We start from the raw sequence: 18388 nt of genomic DNA, 5'->3' as shown, positions 1-18388 counted from the left end.
TTGCCTTGAAAATAGCAACCACTGACTGTCTTTTTTGCAAGGTGCCACTACTTCATTAGGATATGGCCCAAAGAGGTAAGCTCCTTTCAAATGCCAAAGACATTAGTACCTCCATGTTGTATAACCCTGATATCGTCGCCAACCATGAATTAAACTCACTGATGAAAGCCCGACCAAATGCACTAATGGCTTCTGGTTGGTTCTCGGTTCAGTCTGTAGTCTATCTCTACTTAGACGAGCACGGTCCCACTCAGGTCTGCACGTCTGTCAACAGTGTCGAGGAACACTTTTCAGTTCTTTCTTTCGAAAAGGGAATCACACAAAAAGGGTTCTTTTGAGAACGTATTTCTGTATATAAACAGATACATTGACAAAACCCTAACCCTATGTGAGCTTTTTCTATCACAAGCTAAACAAATAGTATCCAAATCAGTATATTTGTGTAATTTCTGTGTGATTGATTTACAGCAGATTATTTTTTTCTGTAATGTTGTTAAGCTGAAGTAGGAGACAGTGACTGTGCAGTCCACTGTGTGCCTGAAACACTTGTTACACATTACAACCTCCTTTCTATTCTATTTCAGTAATATCCTCAAACTCCCTTTTCAAAAAAAGCTTTTTATTAATGCTTTTATTTCCAACATGTATCATCAAGTTATTGCCTTCTATTTGTTTTAATTACCTTTGGGTATTTTATTTCTATTTTAACTTGTACTCTTGTAATTGTCTTTTTTTTTTTTAATTCATTTGCGGTCCTGAAGTGTTTTTTTTATTTATTTTTCAACCATCTAAAGCACATTGTTACTTTGTTTTGAAAGATGCTGTATAAATCAAGTTTATTATTATCCACATTTTCAAAGGGGAAAGCCTTGTGCCCCATGACAAAGGGTGTGATACACAATGTGGCTTTGAATACTCATTACAGCGCTCTGACTAGATGCACACGGTAGACTCTGTGCCATCTATTCAATATGAAGTCATTGCTCTGCCTTTAAGCAGCATTATCCTGCAGACATCTACTAGCAACACTATGCCACCGCTACCTATACTATAACGTCAATATAAATCAATATTTTAATGCTTCAACATCAATGTTGTAGGTTATTTAAGACAGCTATCCGCTAATTAATTTGGCCTATTTGCTGAAATGTGCATCTACACATCAGATTATTGTTAACAAATAATATCTTGCCTTTAATCTCTGCAGCTACTCTCCTGCTGTCTGATTTATGGTTTTATGTTCTGCCTGTCTTACCCTGTTTGATGCATTTTCAGTACTGTTGGATAAAGTGAAAAATATTCATGAAAAACAAATCAATAATCTGACAACTTTGCTGTATTCAAGCACTCACCTCACACAGGTCAACACTCGCATGCTTCTCTCAATGCCTCTTTGAGGGAACTGCAGGGATCTCTTCAGATAACATGGTCTCAACATAACAACATCCAATAAATAATATCATTGACAATATAGCAACAAACATAACAATAACCACTTTTAAATATGGTACCAAAGCACCTAATGAACTATTGCTCACAAGCATAGCCACTTTACAAGAGGAAGCTTGACAAACTTCATACTCTTTGTTTTGATTCAATAGCCCAATGGGAAAAACCACATTTCTCTACATATGTAATAAGTGCAGTGCAGTGTGTGTGTGTTTTAATCTTCAAATAAAACCAATCAATCAAGGAGAACCCTCCAGCAGGCATTGGTGTAATTGTGAAGAGCTTTGACTAACCGCTCTATATAAATGCAGTCCATCAAGTAAATGCCAGCGCAGTTTTCTGGAGGGTTTTACATACAGTTGCTTTCAGCTGTCCCATAAAAAAACAAAAAAAAAAAACCTGCAATTAACCAAAATCATTAGAGAACCAAGAGGGAAACATTACCATAAATGACTTGTATTCCTACATATGATTAACTATAATGAAATAATTCAAGAATACATTTATGACAAAATACCATATGATGTTTAGGAAATATCAAATATGCTGAACATTTAGCTGACTGTAAGAATCAACCACTGCTATTTAACTGTTTTAACGCGACCTTTACTCTAAATATGTATTACATATTTGACGTTTCAACCCATCGACGCTCATTAGCTCTAATTGCGATGCAATTGTGTGTCTTCTGGGAGAGCATTTATGGCCTCACACCTTGATTGAATGGATTATTACTCCCCACACTAATAGACCTCGTCGTACAGACACAAACACGCACAAGAATCCAAACACTCCTAAAGACCGAGTTGTCTCAGAATCTGAGATGTTACAGGTTTATGATCTTGTTTGTTTCCCTTTAAACCTTCGTAGGAATGATAGTTAACATTAGCAGGAGCGCTAAGTGTGAGTGATTTTACCACAGACAGTCAGATATATTTAAAACTATCTCTGACTTTATAAACGAATATGACAATTCAATCATATCCGCTCCACCACCGATGAGAGCCTGACTTCAGCTCTCGGCAAATGAATAAATTATCGTGATGAAGCTCACTGGTATGATGTACATTCACACATTCATGTTTTCATGGCTGATTAACTGTAATAAGTGTTGGCATGGAGACAGCGAGAGGCCACGTACTGCATTAGTAAATGTTTGTCCTTGGTATTATTCCCTCTGCTGAATAATGAATGGTATTAAGACTACTGAGAAGTGCTCTACACGATATGGCTGGCTTGTGCACTGTCCTTCGCCTCTTCTAGTATAGACTCGACTTGTGAGGGATGAATCTTTGATGATGTGTTGTAAGTTCCTCCAACATCTCACTGTTGGGCCAGTGCTACCTTGCTGTGCTAGCAGAGATGACAGACTTACCCTCAGGCGCATCGGCATCACAGATCCTTGTGGTGCCGTTCCCAGATGTGTGACCTGCTGAGGGCATCTGACTCTGATCAAGAAACACAGGAGGCATGTATCTGTTTAGCAAAGATGCAGTACAAAGACATTTTGGCTCCACAAGAAGGACCAGTAAAATCATAAACTCTGGAAATCTATAATACTACAATAATACCCAACATAAATTATAGAATGAAACAATAACAGAAGTTTTAGTTCTAGATTAGTTGAGTTTTGCCATGGATACATTCAATAGATAGAAACTTTATTGATCCCGAGGGAAATTTAGTACAAACAAACAACACAAGTTTCAGACACTTAATTACAATGTAATCTCATTTTTTAGGATTACTTCCACTTAAAAAAGTTGATTTAAAAGATGAATAAATTAAATAAAAGTTTAAAGTATTTACTATATTATTATTTTACCACTGCATACAGGCTCCACTGTACATGCTGGGATGGTATAAATGACACTTAATGTATTCAAATGCTGTAGGTGAAAAGACAGCGGCACAGAGGAATATGCCATGTTTACTCAGAGTCACACAGAGTCACACAGATCTGGGGTTTTAAAAAAAGGTTATTTTCTCTCATTTAAAAAGAGGATGTTTCAACAAAAACAACACCGCGGTTCATTTTAATTATGTTGTTTAAAGGTCTTTTTGAGACAAAGCATAGACACAAGGGTGCATCTGAACCACATGCACACACCCACACACGGAGAGAGAGAGAGAGAGAGAGAGAGAGAGAGAGAGAGAGAGAGAGAGAGAGAGAGAGAGAGAGAGAGAGAGAGAGAGCGAGAGAGCAACATCAGTTCACACGGAGGGTATACACTCAAACAACAGATCCACACAGTAATAGCCACATAGTCTAATACAGACAGACAGAATTCAGAAAGAACAAGAGTCTGAAAGCCTGCAGAGACCGATGCTGCTGCCGAAGTGGTTTGAACCCACTGACTGACCGACACTGGCATCGTTAGAGCCCCCGTCTTCAGAGCTAGCTCTCGTCAACGAGACTGAAAACCTAGAAATACACGGGGAATCGTCATGCATGTTTCCCTTACCTGTGCGAGATATTTCTGGCTGCCATACATGACATACTGTGGAGCGAGGCTGTAGATCATGTAGCTGGTGTGAAGGACAATCAAGAGAAGAATCATACAGAGGAAGAGGAGAGCCTGGGGGCGAGTTTTCTTGGGTCTTATTTTGTACAGCTGGAAAACAAGAAAACGTTAACATTGTTAATATAAATGTTCCTATGTGGAGCACGCTTTCAAAAGGTAACAGAGACGCGGGGCCTTTGCTTACCCTTATCCAGAAGAACCAGATGCCCATGTTACGAATGCCAGCCATGGAGGTGACTACAAAGTACATGGTGATGACTGTGATCAGTATGTAATCCAGTGGAAACACCTATGATACCAAGGACAGGAGGTCAGCCACATCGCTCGCACACACACATACAGAGTAAACATTATTGCTTTCCGAGACAAACATTCCGGCCGGTTTCCTCTCAAGGATGCATGGGGCCGTTAACGAGCATCTATCATCAATACCACTTGGTCTAGGAGGTGAATTAATCTAACGCACATCCAGCTGGTCACGGTGCAGTGCATTTACAGGCACCGTCACCAACAACTGGTTTATCATCCCGAACCTTTTCTTATCAATTAGTATGTAATGCAGTTAGACGTAAAGGCACAGTGCGTGTAACCATTTAATCGGTTATGCTCTGAAACCTCAAACATGATTCCTATATACAGTATTCCATTGTTCTTGGCATGCTGCACTTAATACCCTGAACATCAAGGTCATACTTCTAAACACTTGGCCTTAGACATTTAATCGATTGCCACTATCTATGGAGCAATTCTTTAATGTCTAAGCTGTCAGTCATTTCTTTCTCTAAGTTCTGCTGTAGAATACTAAGTTCAACAAAGTGTCCGGCGTCGTTGCAGCAGTGACCAGGAGGAGAGAAGAAATGGTCGTTGTGTAGTGTTGTGTTTTAATATTTTAATAAGGCGTTGTTCATTTAACCACATTGCTAATACACACGTGTGTTTTCAGAATCCACAGGCTTATTGTTGCACGAAAAATGTAAACGCTTTGAGGCGATAGTGGCTCCTTTTTCGGCAACATATAGCTCATCGTTTTGTAAAATATCACATTAAAATGAAAGGATATTGAATTGCACACAAAGATTCTAATTGTGGTTGCATTTTGATCCTGATTTGAAGATAAACAGCCAGACTCTTTACGCTCCGAGTATACTGTCCCACCCAAATCACAATGCTGACCTACAGACTTTGTATCAATAAATAAACAGGATTCAATTATTTTACTGGCACGAACACAAAACAAAGGGCAAGAAAAGCAAAGAAATACATTGAGTGTCATTAATTGGCATCCACGAGTTTCAAAGTTTTAGTTTTCTATATATATATTCTTTGGATTGCAACATGCAGGTGATTCTATGTTGCAAAACATAAGCTTAATCATTGTATTACAATTTAATTTGTAATATTTGTGAATAGCAATATGAGAGTGTAAATAACATACAGAATAATTATGAGTTGTGAACTGTTTATTTTGTACCTTATTTACTTCTACACCTTTTATTTCCTGTGTTTCCAAATGTGGTGCACAGAGAAACGTATCAAATGGAACTTTATTGATTGACCACTTGACAGCGGATTTAGATTAGTTTAAAAAAACAAACACACAGCAATTCTGCCTGAACCTATCAAGTCTTATAACTACCATGTGGATTAATGTGCTGCAGAGAGCACAGCATATGATAATAATTATTATCTACAAAGGTAGTAGACAGGACTTGTGTTACACTGTATTGTGTTGTGGGGCTTCACTTAGTGTCCACCTTATGTAGTTTCCAAAAGTTACCAGGTGTTGCACAATTGGACTGAATAATACCTCCTGCACTATTGTGCATTAGCTTGCGAACGAGTGGTTTCAGAATCAGATCCCCAGCTGGTTCATGAAAAACAATTGTGCGAGCTATAGTATACAATGCAAAGCAATTTTTAAATTAATCTGTGTTCATTTGCTCTTCAGATTGTATCATCTATCCTTTATCGTTGTCATTTAATATCTATTGCGCTCCCACTTACAGCTCTGTTAATTGTGTCTCAGCCTTGCTCTCTTGGAACATTACATTATTTTGAAGTTACAGCAGAATGCAAAATGCGCTTGTGAGTATGATTCATGTGGGTATAGTTTCCCTGTCTGTAATTTTGTTATTTTATGGTCTTTGGTAAAATAATAAATGGTGACTACCAGACCATATTAAAAATGAACAGACTAATTTAGTGTGTGTAGCTGCTTTTGTAGGGATTTTGCTATTTAAAAGTTCACCTGCAGTATATTAAAGCACATACACTTCAAGTTTTAAATAGTTTAAATGACGTTTAATTGAGGATAATGATGATGGAAACCAAAAAATATGGCTTTAAGCACATCTTAATTGAGGATAATCATCTTTGCGACATGAGAGATGAGAGGATACTCACGGGTTGTAATGCTAATAGAAGTTCATTCAGAGGATTGGTTAGGTTGGTGCCAAAGATTATGAACCCGGAGCTGATGCCCGCAGAGTGCAGAGCTTTATCCAAACTGAAACACACAGAGGAAAAGTAAACATGTGTATGCACGTATGTCCGTCATTACACATAAATAAACAGAGCTCAAAGGAAACAATTCAACTGTCCATGTATTGTTATACTGCCTGTCGTAGGACTCATGATGTTATATTATGACTTACTTTGAAATGAACAGGGCAACAGTGAACAGCAGTGCAACCAGGATGAAGAAAATGCCCAGCATTATCTGCAAAAAACAAACAATACATTACGATACCAAACAGTAATTATGTACCCACAACCAAAGGAGGGATCTGCACTCATGACCCATGACTGAAACCCGATAAAGGAAAAGGTATGTTTACAAAAGGCAAATATAACCTTTCTGTCATGTGTTTTGTCAAGGAGAGACCATATGGCTTGGCCAGCCCCAGTTTGGCACAGTTGCCTGAGGGGACAGGGGGAAGCAATGGCACGGCCCAGACAGAGCAGGGAGGCTGCAACCAGGGAGGCACAAGGTGGGTGGCAGCCAAAAAGGCAATAAACCCTATCAACTGCTTGCCTTCAGGGGGGCAGTCATAGCTACAATATATAATACAAGATCCTGTACCGGCCATAGCGCTGCAAAAAGCAGGTGAACACATGTGGCAAAATATATAGTACGATTAAAATATATAAATGATGTTCCCGTGATTCATGGCACAAGGTCTGAAAAAGAATTAAAAAAATAGTTTTGACCAAATATCTCTTGATATAATTGATTTTAGCAAAGCATCAATTACAATCAAGAAGCTGATGATCAACAAACGTTTTGCCTTTAGTGTTGACATTGAGGTGGCCAGACAGAGGAAAATATAGCAATTACAATGTACTGATTAAACTGCCCTTATCTCCTCATCCAAACAAACAAACAAAAGCCAAAAGGAGAGAAAGATGTGTTGTGCGAACACAGTTTGACTCTTAAAAAAGTCAAACCCAAAACGAGGAAGCTATAACACATAAAAAAAGAAAAGAAAAAGATTACACATCATTAAAAAGGTGGCCTTTATTTTCATATCTTAATTAAAAAGGTGGCATAGCTTTTTATGATCCCATCAAAGCACATAAACTACTTTGTGAGCTCCAAACTATTTTTAACTGTCCACACCCGCATGTTCAATAAGTCATTTTTCGCCCACCACCAGAGTTGATATAAAGAGGACAGCGTTTGTTTTAGGGAACAGTGGTGTTGCTGCTCTGTCACAATCATTTGGCTTATCGCTCTACACCAGTGCCTGGGTTTACAGTATATAAATCTCCCAACTCATTACCGTTCAAATTTGAGTCAGGGGACTGTCATTAGCAGCAGCCCCCTTGGTTAAAGACAAACTGTTACAGACACTGGTTTAAAATGTTTGTGCATGCCTGCAGTGCAGTAGAATACTGGAAAATGAATAGCAGTGGGAGTACAATGTGAACTAGGAGAATGATGTTGGAACTCGTCCTGTCCTTTACACAGACAACGGTTAAAACAAACAAATTAAAACAATTTTCACGGTGCATCGCCGTCGCTATGTCGCGTATGAACGGACAATAAGGGGATGTCAAGCCACATGCTATTCTGCTCACACAGTTGCAATGCACATGTGCACATTGCTCCTAGATGTGCACGAGGACCGGGGAACATAAAATATGAAACGGAGAGTGTTGCAGTGAATCATTACGGTGCTATTTTTGCCAGTCCCCATTACTCTTCTCATACTCGTTCAACAGTTAAAGCAGGAAGTGTGTGAGGACAAAAATATCATGGTTGTCTGTAAGATACAAATATATACCACAAATGTGCCGATCATGTGACCTTTCAAGTGGAATTGACATTTTTGAAGTTAACGAATATGTAGTAAAATAAAATCAGTTCATGTTTTTGATTGCGTTAGGTTTAGGGGGGGAGAACAAAATATATTTCTTAACCCACCACAACCCATCACATTTAGGCAGAATAATTACGGCCATGATTCTGTTCTTGTAAGCCATATTGGTCCAGGCAGCCTCTGGGTTATCTCAAATTCAAATTGAGTATTTTTTTTGGGGGGGGAAATTAAAAATGCAATGCTGTTGTTTATGCCAAACAGACTACAAAGTTGCTAATGATCACAGCTGCTGCACCCTGGTAACCAAGTGGTTTGGGGTGAGGATAAAGTAAGTTGATTGGTGGGAATAGGCAGCTTTCAGGGGTTTGATTATCTTTTTATCCATGAAACTGTGTGAATTTGTGATGTTCTCTAAAATGCACATTCATTTTTCTTTCATTGTGATGGTTTAAGCTGCACATACTTAAGACAACTGTGTGAAAATGTCAGAGAATAACTGATGTGTGCAACAAATGGCAATTTGAGTGTTGGTGCCAACATGTCCAAAGGCAGTACTTGCTTTTTAAGTTAAGTCTTAAACAAGAGATGTTATAACTCACCTCTTTTCCCAAACCTTCTTGTGCAACTTTGAATATGGGAACAATGATATTAAAATTGCATATATGAGGTCCAAGTTTTGGTTGCCCAACCCCAAAAAAAGTTAAAGAAATCAAAGAAAAGTTTGAAGTTGCTTGGGTTTATCCCGGGGGAACTGTGAGATCCTTCCTGAGAAATGTGAGACTCCCTGAGAGACTTCACAGTAAATTAGGTGAAGAAACTACCCGTGGGAATGGTGTAAATATGGGGTTGTGTAAAGTAGAACTAAAAGTAAATCTAGAGCAGTCCAGATTAGAACTTGAGCACAAAGAAATAGTTAAGGAGGAAGATGTTGAAGCAGGCGAAAATGAAGAAAGGCATTATACTTGGAGTAAACAAAAATTCAAATTAAACAACTATTAAGTGAAGAAACATCCGTAACCTACCTTTGCTCAACCAAACCAATACAAACAACAGTGCCAATTAAAACAAAGCCAGAACACATAATGCTACATTTGTATGATCCTACAGATGTACAGACATTAAACGGATTTGCCTTTGTGTACAATACAGTCCATATAAGAAATATAATTCACTTGTGAATGGGAGCCAATTTCATAATGTAGGACTCACCTTTAAAGGCCTGAGAGCACTGCCCACTTTAGTGCAGCAGTTCCTCTCTGCAATTTCAAGGTGTCTCCCCCTGCGCTGGAGGACCTGCAGTTTGCCCTCCAGCTCCTGAAGGTTCTGTCTGTCCCTTGAGGAGAGGGGACGTCCGTCTTGACACTGGTGGGGAGACCGACAAACAAAGCAAATCAATGTCAATGAATACACATATGCATACATGTAGACTTCTGACATGGGCTAGTTATAGGCTTCATCAGGGTATGTGAAGGAAACAGCACACATATTAGAACAATGTAAGTCATTGACAGTAAAAGTAAAAGTGAGTGGCACAAAATAACTTTAGAAAATGTATGATTTATGGTATTATTTGTTGTTTGTCTGCTGTGCCGGATATAGATCCTCTACAATACATCTTCTCAATACATTAAATAGATTTTTTATAAATATATAAAGCGTTAAAAAGATGTGTTCCAAAAATGTTCAGGTATAATTAATCTCCCAGTAAATAAGTATCACCGTTACATACTATGCCATAAAAAAAAAAAAGCATACTATAATCTTTGATTGATATAATTGTTGTTAATGAATCTGGTAATGATCTATGTATAAGTTCTAAGTTTTGTTCACTGAAGTTATTACATGACTTAATTCACTTATGTCACATACTGCAGTATGCATAGCGCCGGTGCTTTGCGTCATTTGGTGGTACCAACCTTGGATTTCAGCTTTTCTATCTGATGCTCAACATCATCAATGTCCTCTGTGTTCTCCAGACGTTCGTACACCACACTCCTTGTGCCTTTTATCAGGTTCAAAGGTAGTACAGACATACCGTATGCCTGAAACAAGTGCAAAACCACCATTAAAATCACACATTATAGTCGGAGTGGGACGGCACATATGGCACGTGCATCCCACCCACACATACACACACCTGCCTGCCCGATGACGAACACATCACGATGCAGAACACGACTAACGTGTAAGCAAACACACACGGCATATCATATAGTTCCTGGCCTCCCAGGCTATGTCATTTTTGTTAAGAGGAGAAAAAGATTAAAATGGTGGAATCTATAATTGTGCTGAGGTTTATTGGTGAATTTGCTGCAACCATTTTGTGTGGAAATCACTGCCTCATATCACTGTGATGCAATTTACAGCTTAACAGTGCCCCCATGTGACAGCACTATCCTCTATCCAGGATTTGATCAAAACTGTAAAAGTAGAATTTTTGAGAGATAAATCTGGGTTAAAGGAGGGGGGGGGGGGCAACGAGCTGTCATCAATGTTGAATGACATGAATTGAAATGAATACATATCAACTTTTCTTTTCTATTAGAGGTACACACAATGTATAGATAATAACCAATGATAGCCAGGCGTACAGTACATACACTCAGTAAAAAAACAAAGAGAGACACAGAGAGAGAGAATATGTGCACAAAACACAAAAGACATTTTCAGCTTCAATCTCCTGACGGGACGCCGAACTGAAATAAAAGAAAATGGAGGGAAACAGTACAATCAATACAAATGAAAATAACAGCAACAGGCCGATGCTTTCTCGCTCTCCCTGTGCCGTCTCGCTTTAACCAACTTCGAGAAGTGCCATTTTATGGGTTCATAATAAAACAAAGTGGCATTCTGTGCAAAGACACTTTAAGCACTGTCAAAAGTCTCTGTCCTCTTTATTCTATCTTTCAAGTGGAGAAATGTCAGAGACTATATTTTTCTATAACAACTTTTACCAGTTTCTGAGTGTTAGGTTAAGCATTAAGAGAGTCTCATGGGATACTAAGTCAGGCTCTACTATTATTAGTCTCTGCTGTGAATCTTTGCACCGGGCGAATGTCGCCTCTTGCAATGAATCATGGAGCTCTTAAGGCCGGAGCATGTCCCGAATATCAAACGCACTCATAAAGGGAAAACCTGTCCCAGATCCCAAGAGAAACATTTCCTTTCCCTCAAATATGCAACTACATGGGAGAAATATGAAAGGAAAAAGAAAACCCACAGGTGTCCCAGTGCTGGAGTGTACATTTTTACTAAACACATAATCATGCATGCTCATTAAAGTTATTTTAAAACCCACCGTGGTCAATAATGACCAGAAATAGCTGGAGCAGTGTGGATGGGAGTGTGTGTGTGACTCTATGTGTGTGTGTGTGTTGGTTGAGGGGGGAGTTTCTGGCTAAAATCATTCATGCTGAGTGGGAAGAGGGAGAACTAGGTGGACATAGGTCTCCTACACAAGCCTCCTCTTTGTTGCTCTTTCTACTTGTGGTGGTGGAGGAGCCAAAAGGGAGGAGGGAGGAGGGAGAATAGGCCTCTCCTACATTCTCCACACCTTCTGTTAAAGAGGTAATTCCAGTTTAACCTGACTCATTAGAACTACTCACTACCGTAAAATACCGTAAATACTACACATTTAGCAGTACACACGTTCACGTTTCACCTGAAATGAGAGGGTGATTAGAGGTCATTAGGGTCATGGAATCACACTTCTGAAATTCTGAATGGAAGGAAAAAAATGTACTTTTTTTTAATTGTGTGCCTCCCATGTTTTCTTTAATCCGCATTAAAAGGTTTGTACACAAGTTGTCCTGTATTATTGACAATACGCCTTTATGAATTGGTTGATTTAATATTGTCACACTGGAGAAAGTGCAATTTCTTTTTAAAAAGTCAAATGTCCAGATGACCACCTCATTTTAAATGAAACAGTGTGTTGGTGGAGTATTTAACCCCTGATTACATCCAGGAGTAGAGGGGTTAGGGCTGCTTCCTTAATTCTGATGCCCTTGACTGGTACTATAATGGAGGTCAGGACTGACAAAGTAGTATGATCAAGAGGCCGCCCTTTGGTGACACACTTGTATTTGAATATAAAATTATTATTTAAATATATGAAAATATTTAGTCTGGGCAAATCACAAAAAGGCACACGTAGACAAGGTTAAGTCATCCTTCACTAGTGTCCTGTACACGCATTGGTGCGCTGTAGAAAAACTGCACGTCCATGAGATGAAGTTGACATTTTGTTCTATATTACAAATTCATTTGTATTCACATCTGAACACCGACTGATCTGTTGCTCAATTGTTAACATCCAAATATCTGACCGTTCACTGACTGATTTGAAGATGTAACAGATATAATGGGTATTAGGCTTTAGGATAACTGGTAAAAAGAAAATGATAATTTAATGCAGGCCTGCTTTATCACAGTGTATTATTGTATGACTGAGTATCCAACTCCTAATTCCTGCCATATCCTTCCAGCAGCTGCGTAACAAAGCTCAGCTTCGGAGCGAATACATTCCACACATAGTGTAGTCAATTTCGTATTAAACATAAGGGATACTCTGGTTTGACAGTGGCCAATGAAGAGAGCAGCACACACTTTCAGTCACGTAATCACTTGCCCTATGTTGACCTCTTCAATATTACTTTTAATGCTTAAAATTATTTTCATATGGGCCCAATTCGAGGGCTAAATAGTGCTTTATGATACATATTTTTTGCCTGAGGTTGTGTGTGAATGGAACATTTAAATGAACGGCAATTTTAACCAATTTTCTACAACAACAAATCCAACTAGCAGCTCAGTTATGAAAAGCTTGCCGTGGTTGACGGGCTTCTCCGACATTTAGAGCGCTCTTTTACGTTTCTAAAACCATCGTAACAAGTTTGACCTATCGCCACTTCATTAATTACAGTAATTGCAGTACGCCTTCTGCAAGGTTAAAGGGCCATTGCAATCAGTGGTGTCCTACTCACAAAGTAATTTGTACAGGTTAATGGTTGATTAAAAAAAAGAAATACTTTGAAAAAGCAACCATAAGGCCTGGATCACATCGCGATGCGTCGCTGCTTCAAACCCGCTCTGGCAAAGTGCGGTTTGTGGAAAAACAGCGTGTGGTAACTGTGAGAGCGAGACTGCGTGCGCAACCGAGCAATCGAAAGTGATTATCGGACGTCAAGTGTTTGCATTCGCCAATTAGTATTAGAATAATAGGGTCGGTCGAACAGCCCACAACTTTCTTGATTGGCTGCCTGGGTCAAGCGTGACATTGACGAGTCTAAAGAAAACAGGGCGTGCGGTGCAAAAGAGGATGCCCGCCAGGCGCGCAGAACCTTAACAAAACAAAGGTTTCGCTGGCGACTGCTGATATGACCTGCTGCCTAAAAACAAGCAGCTGCTAGCCTACATGAATGTGTTTTTGGTAAATTGGTAAACCCATGTATTTTTTATGTGCTTATTTCCTTGATAGTATTTTGCTTTTTGAAAGTGAAAAACGTCAGACCAAAGAACTAAAATGCAGTGAATAAATAAAAATGCTTAAATGAGATTTACTAAATATGATAAAGTGTTATAACAAAGTACAAGTACAAAGTTCTAAACATCACACTTTAGTTAAAAAGTGGTAAACCAATATAAGTAATACAAATCAAACGTAAATATAAAATATAGAAATGAAAGAAGCATCAAAGGGTTGGAGAATCCTAAAGTTGGTATTAGTGACACCGCTCTGATTCACTCAGAGACTCCATGCTCCCAGGTCAATCTCAGGACCTCTGATTAGATCAACAGATATTCATTTTCTCAACTTTAGATCAGCATCAGCATGGCTGGCAATTTAAAAGAGACAGCGCAACGAGAGTCATAAGTCAAAATCCTAGCCTAGCTTTTGAATGGAGTCAAAGGACTTCACATGATGCATGAGCTTTAAGATCGGCCCGATCGGTCTCATGTCATCACTGCAGGGGTACAGTCAAACAGAGTGGGGGATAATATAGAAGGAATATGCATGTGCAAACATCCCAGGTAAAGAGAAATAAATCTACTATAATTATAGATTTGCATTATTGAATAATAAAATCCTCACCATTAAAAAAGTGACAGCTTGGGTATAAAGCGACTTTCATCTCACATAAAATGCAAAGCTAATTAGCTATTTGAAATGAATGTGCTCAGTGTTCTTAAAGGTACAATCTCTTATTAATGTAACTATACAGAAAAGGGAAGCCCAAACCCAAAATCCTAACCTGTCATGCAAAATTAATCAATTTCATTTATCTGGATTTATAGCATAATTATAGCGTCTCATCTAAGGCTGAGATCTATTTGATGTGCTGTAGTTACAGTACTGTCATTGCAACATCTTAACAGACAACAAGCTAAATGTATCCTTAGAGGGACTCTAATGACTATTATATTTTTTACTAATAGAATCATTTTGTATTTAAAATGTTAAAATGGTTAAGTTTAGCAGAACGGTGGACAGACAGTGTCAAATAGTATACATATGTTTAATAAAATGCGTGTGCATCAGAGAATATCAAATCAAATATTATTGTTATTCCCCTCTTGCTTCAGAGAAAGTGCCATAAAAGGCCAAAAAAAGGTAGTAAAAGCTATAACCTGCTTCACTTTGTATTCATTTTAAGTGCACTGGGCTGCAGTGTTATATACTGTTTACATCACGGAGAGTTTGCATTAAGGGTAGATGGCTAGTTCTGCACAGAGAGTAGTGATAAATTAGCACAGGAGTCATGGACAACATTTCCACTGCTTATAGAACCTGTCACTTAGGTTCCATTAAGTTAATCAGGGTTAATAGTAACGTATAACAAAGAATAATAAATCACACAGGTCTTTGAAAATATGGGTAGGTTTCCACCAAGAAGAGTTGTGCAGCTTGAAGTAGATGAAAGGTTAAAAATTGAGATAAAAAAGAGTTTCTTCATTTGTGTGAGAATAAAAGCAGCTGCTGTTGTCGCCCAAAGGCCCGATTTCTTTGATTGAATTCATCAAAACAAGAATCATCAAAAACAAAGTCACACTGGATGTTTTGATTTCCACAGGGCATGTACAGATTCAATATCAACATTGTGTCAGTGCAAATCTGAGCACACTTCCATCCTTTAAAATGTACTAGGTAATTATCCACTCTTTAGAAGACATAAGCAAAGTGAGAGAACAGCGGATGCAATCCCAGCTGAGATGGATGAAATGTCCTAAAAACAAGATTGGTTGCCTGACTATGTTGTGTATTATTCATTAAGAGCTCCACATTCAATTATTGTGTGATTCGTCAAATAGGACTCTTTGAGCTCAACAGAAACGGGATAGATTGGGGTTGGCTGTCACTTTTACTCTCACTGCCTGGGTTGATATCGGAGTACTTCTTTTTGGGTATTTTCCCCGAGTAGGCACTTTTCTGTGTTACTCCCACCCTGGCACGAGTGCCACCAACTCCAGGGAATATTCACAGTCTAGTTACCAAGATAACAGCTATGAAAAATGGCCAGCATTAGGAAGTGTTACAGCAGAGTCAATTTTTCTGATCTAGGAAAAAACCTGGAGAAACTGCAGAGTGCTGAGGGAATCAAAATATAGGCATATATTAATGGACACTGAGGTGGATCTATATATATATAAATAGACGACTGATAAGTGGTAGATAAGCCGGTGAAGGGTGCACAACATTCATCATGCAAAAGTCTCGAGTGCTCAGGTGAAAGACAGCAGTCTGAGTAATTTAAGCAATTGAATGCCAGAGCTCGAACATCAAAAGGCATTACTAATACTGAAAGGCTACTCCATCACCGCGTACATCTAAGAGGGTGAGAAACCATTTGTACAGAAAAAACTTTAAGAAACTGCACTGCAACTCAAATAATATTTTACAAAAACATACATACGCATTCACATCCAGAATGACAACCAAAATACACACTTCTCAGAACGCACAACTCCTAGTAAGCTACTGGGCTGGCGAGATTTGGAAATCATCCCATTGGATAATTTGCCTTAATTACAGTGCAGCAATAGCTCCACGGAACACATGAAACAACATCAACCGCTTGTCTCGGGTCCCAACTCACCGTGTAAGTGATCACTGCCAACATGCCAATCAAGGTCAAGGAGCTGATGGAGAAAGAGAGAGCAGGTAGACCATCTGCAGGGGAAAAGACAGGATAGTCATTAGAGATTTGACCTTGGCCAAAGAAAGAACATTGGACCCTTGGCCAAATGCGTAAACTATCAAGAGCCTTCTTTCTCCTGTGCACTTTGAGTTTGTGTTTCAGTCAGCTGTTTGCTTCTTGACATCGACAAGGAATCCTCTAAAGATGCTTCTAAAATGGCATTGGCACACTCCTGCAGACAATGCAATAGAAAATATTCATAAAGATGTAAATCCCCCTCCCCCCCTTCCACTGTGCACTGCATGTAATTGAACAATATAAAACAGAACTGCCAAACCTGCTGTTACCAAACTGAAGCTGGTACAAAGCCTGGAACCATATGCAAAAAATATATATTAGCACGCTAATAGCAGCTACTGTGACTCAGTCGGCTAACATTTGGGATGGGAAGCAATCTCTTTCAAAAGGAGTTTAATGTGCAACTTTCTCAGTAGCAATTCTAGTAAAGGTAGATGGATACTGAAGGTTTTCCCCGTCAAAAAAAATAATAGAATAAGTCTTTAAGTAGTGAAAGTAAATATTATGGGTGAGTTTTAAAGGGCTACTCCACTTCAAAGAAGGTCATTTCAGTCTTCATGTGAAATACTACTCAGCCTGTGAACAGTTGTATGTCATCTGCGGCACTGGAGAAGCTTTGTCAAGTCTGAGGAGATGACCTTAATGATGTCATAGTGTTATTATCAGGGTGATCCCATCCCGGGTTTAGAGACTACACAGTTTTATTAGAAAGCCTGCACTACAAACGGGGAATATATTTAAAGAAATGTGGAAGGATCTTTTGGGGCATTATTAAAAATATAGGATCTAGCGTAGAGGTCAGGGTATATTTCTATCTGCTGCTTTCATTTTTATTATTCTTTTTTTAAATTTCTTCTTTTGTGAGTCCCTGGGTTACCACTTTAAAATAAAAGGCAGATATCATAAAACCTCCGCAAAGACAGTAATGATAGCTACATATCATGAAGGTAATTGGAAAAAAAAATGTTTTTGTTATTTGGGTGAAATCATCAAATGCATAACAAAACAAAATAACAAGAAATTCAAAAATTAATAGTTTTGCATTTTAACACCTGATACCGAGAACACGACCCATCTGTGAATATTCTTAAGGGAAACATTTGGGGAATTAATTTTCTTGATGGCAATTGGGAGGAATGTTATTCACAAGGACAAGGCATCATGGGGTCTTTCTGCTCCTCTTGGATTTTAGATCTGTCTTTAATGAATGCACTGTCTCCCTACGGAGACACATATGGTCACCATTTTTTTTTTGTCATCGTTGCCATTTCATACATTGATCGCGATGGGTAACAGCTGGATATTTCAATGTATGTAGGTTGAGTTGATGTGTGTCACCTTTGATTGAGGCAGAAATGGGACCACCCATCAGGCAAGGGCAACAGTAGGTGTCACACCAGCTGTCAGAGCCGGAGTTAGACGACAGGGATTGATGGAGAGAGTGATTGCCTCTATCCCCTGTCAAGATCCCACCTGTTATAGGGTTCTACGTAAAGAAGCTACACAGTTGTCCCTTTATAGATATCACGCATCCTCACAGCAGCTACTTCATAGTGCCCAGGCCACCTGTCAGCACGGGCATAGGTGGCTCTCTGCTTGCCTTTCTCCTTGACAGTAGCATTCGATGGGGAATATTAAGTCAGTTCTCAGGGAAAGTATAACTTGTTTATAACATTTATCGCTTTCTTTTAGATGCATTGCACAAGCAGCAGGACAAAGAGGTGGACAATGGAGATAAATTATATGCCTGCTTCCTGAAACTTTGAAGTCTGGCTGCTGGGCTGAACATTAACATGTGAATATATGTTTCCTATTCCCAAGTGTTTCATTGCGATTTTGCTGCCATTGTTTAGTGGTGAGCTTGGTTTGAAAAAAT

The 18388-nt window shown here is 38.9% G+C and overlaps 1 protein-coding gene across 1 annotated transcript in view; it reads right to left on the bottom strand.

Moving 5' to 3' along the window:
* The window catches only part of lmbrd1 (LMBR1 domain containing 1), a 49248-nt gene that overhangs the window by 9075 nt on the left and 21785 nt on the right, over nucleotides 1-18388 (bottom strand). Inside the window, exons 7-14 of the mRNA XM_029449544.1 lie at nucleotides 16393-16466; nucleotides 10213-10338; nucleotides 9506-9658; nucleotides 6629-6693; nucleotides 6378-6480; nucleotides 4159-4263; nucleotides 3915-4064; nucleotides 2825-2897 (exon numbers count right to left, since the gene is read on the bottom strand). Coding sequence (XP_029305404.1) covers nucleotides 2825-2897; nucleotides 3915-4064; nucleotides 4159-4263; nucleotides 6378-6480; nucleotides 6629-6693; nucleotides 9506-9658; nucleotides 10213-10338; nucleotides 16393-16466 — 849 coding nt within the window. The remainder of the gene's footprint in view (nucleotides 1-2824; nucleotides 2898-3914; nucleotides 4065-4158; nucleotides 4264-6377; nucleotides 6481-6628; nucleotides 6694-9505; nucleotides 9659-10212; nucleotides 10339-16392; nucleotides 16467-18388) is intronic.

The sequence above is a fragment of the Cottoperca gobio genome, chromosome 15, assembly GCF_900634415.1.
Source record: "Cottoperca gobio chromosome 15, fCotGob3.1, whole genome shotgun sequence".
Classification (NCBI taxonomy): Eukaryota; Metazoa; Chordata; class Actinopteri; order Perciformes; family Bovichtidae; genus Cottoperca; species Cottoperca gobio.
Note: the sequence above shows the minus strand (reverse complement) of the source record. Positions and strands in the feature narration are given on the sequence as shown.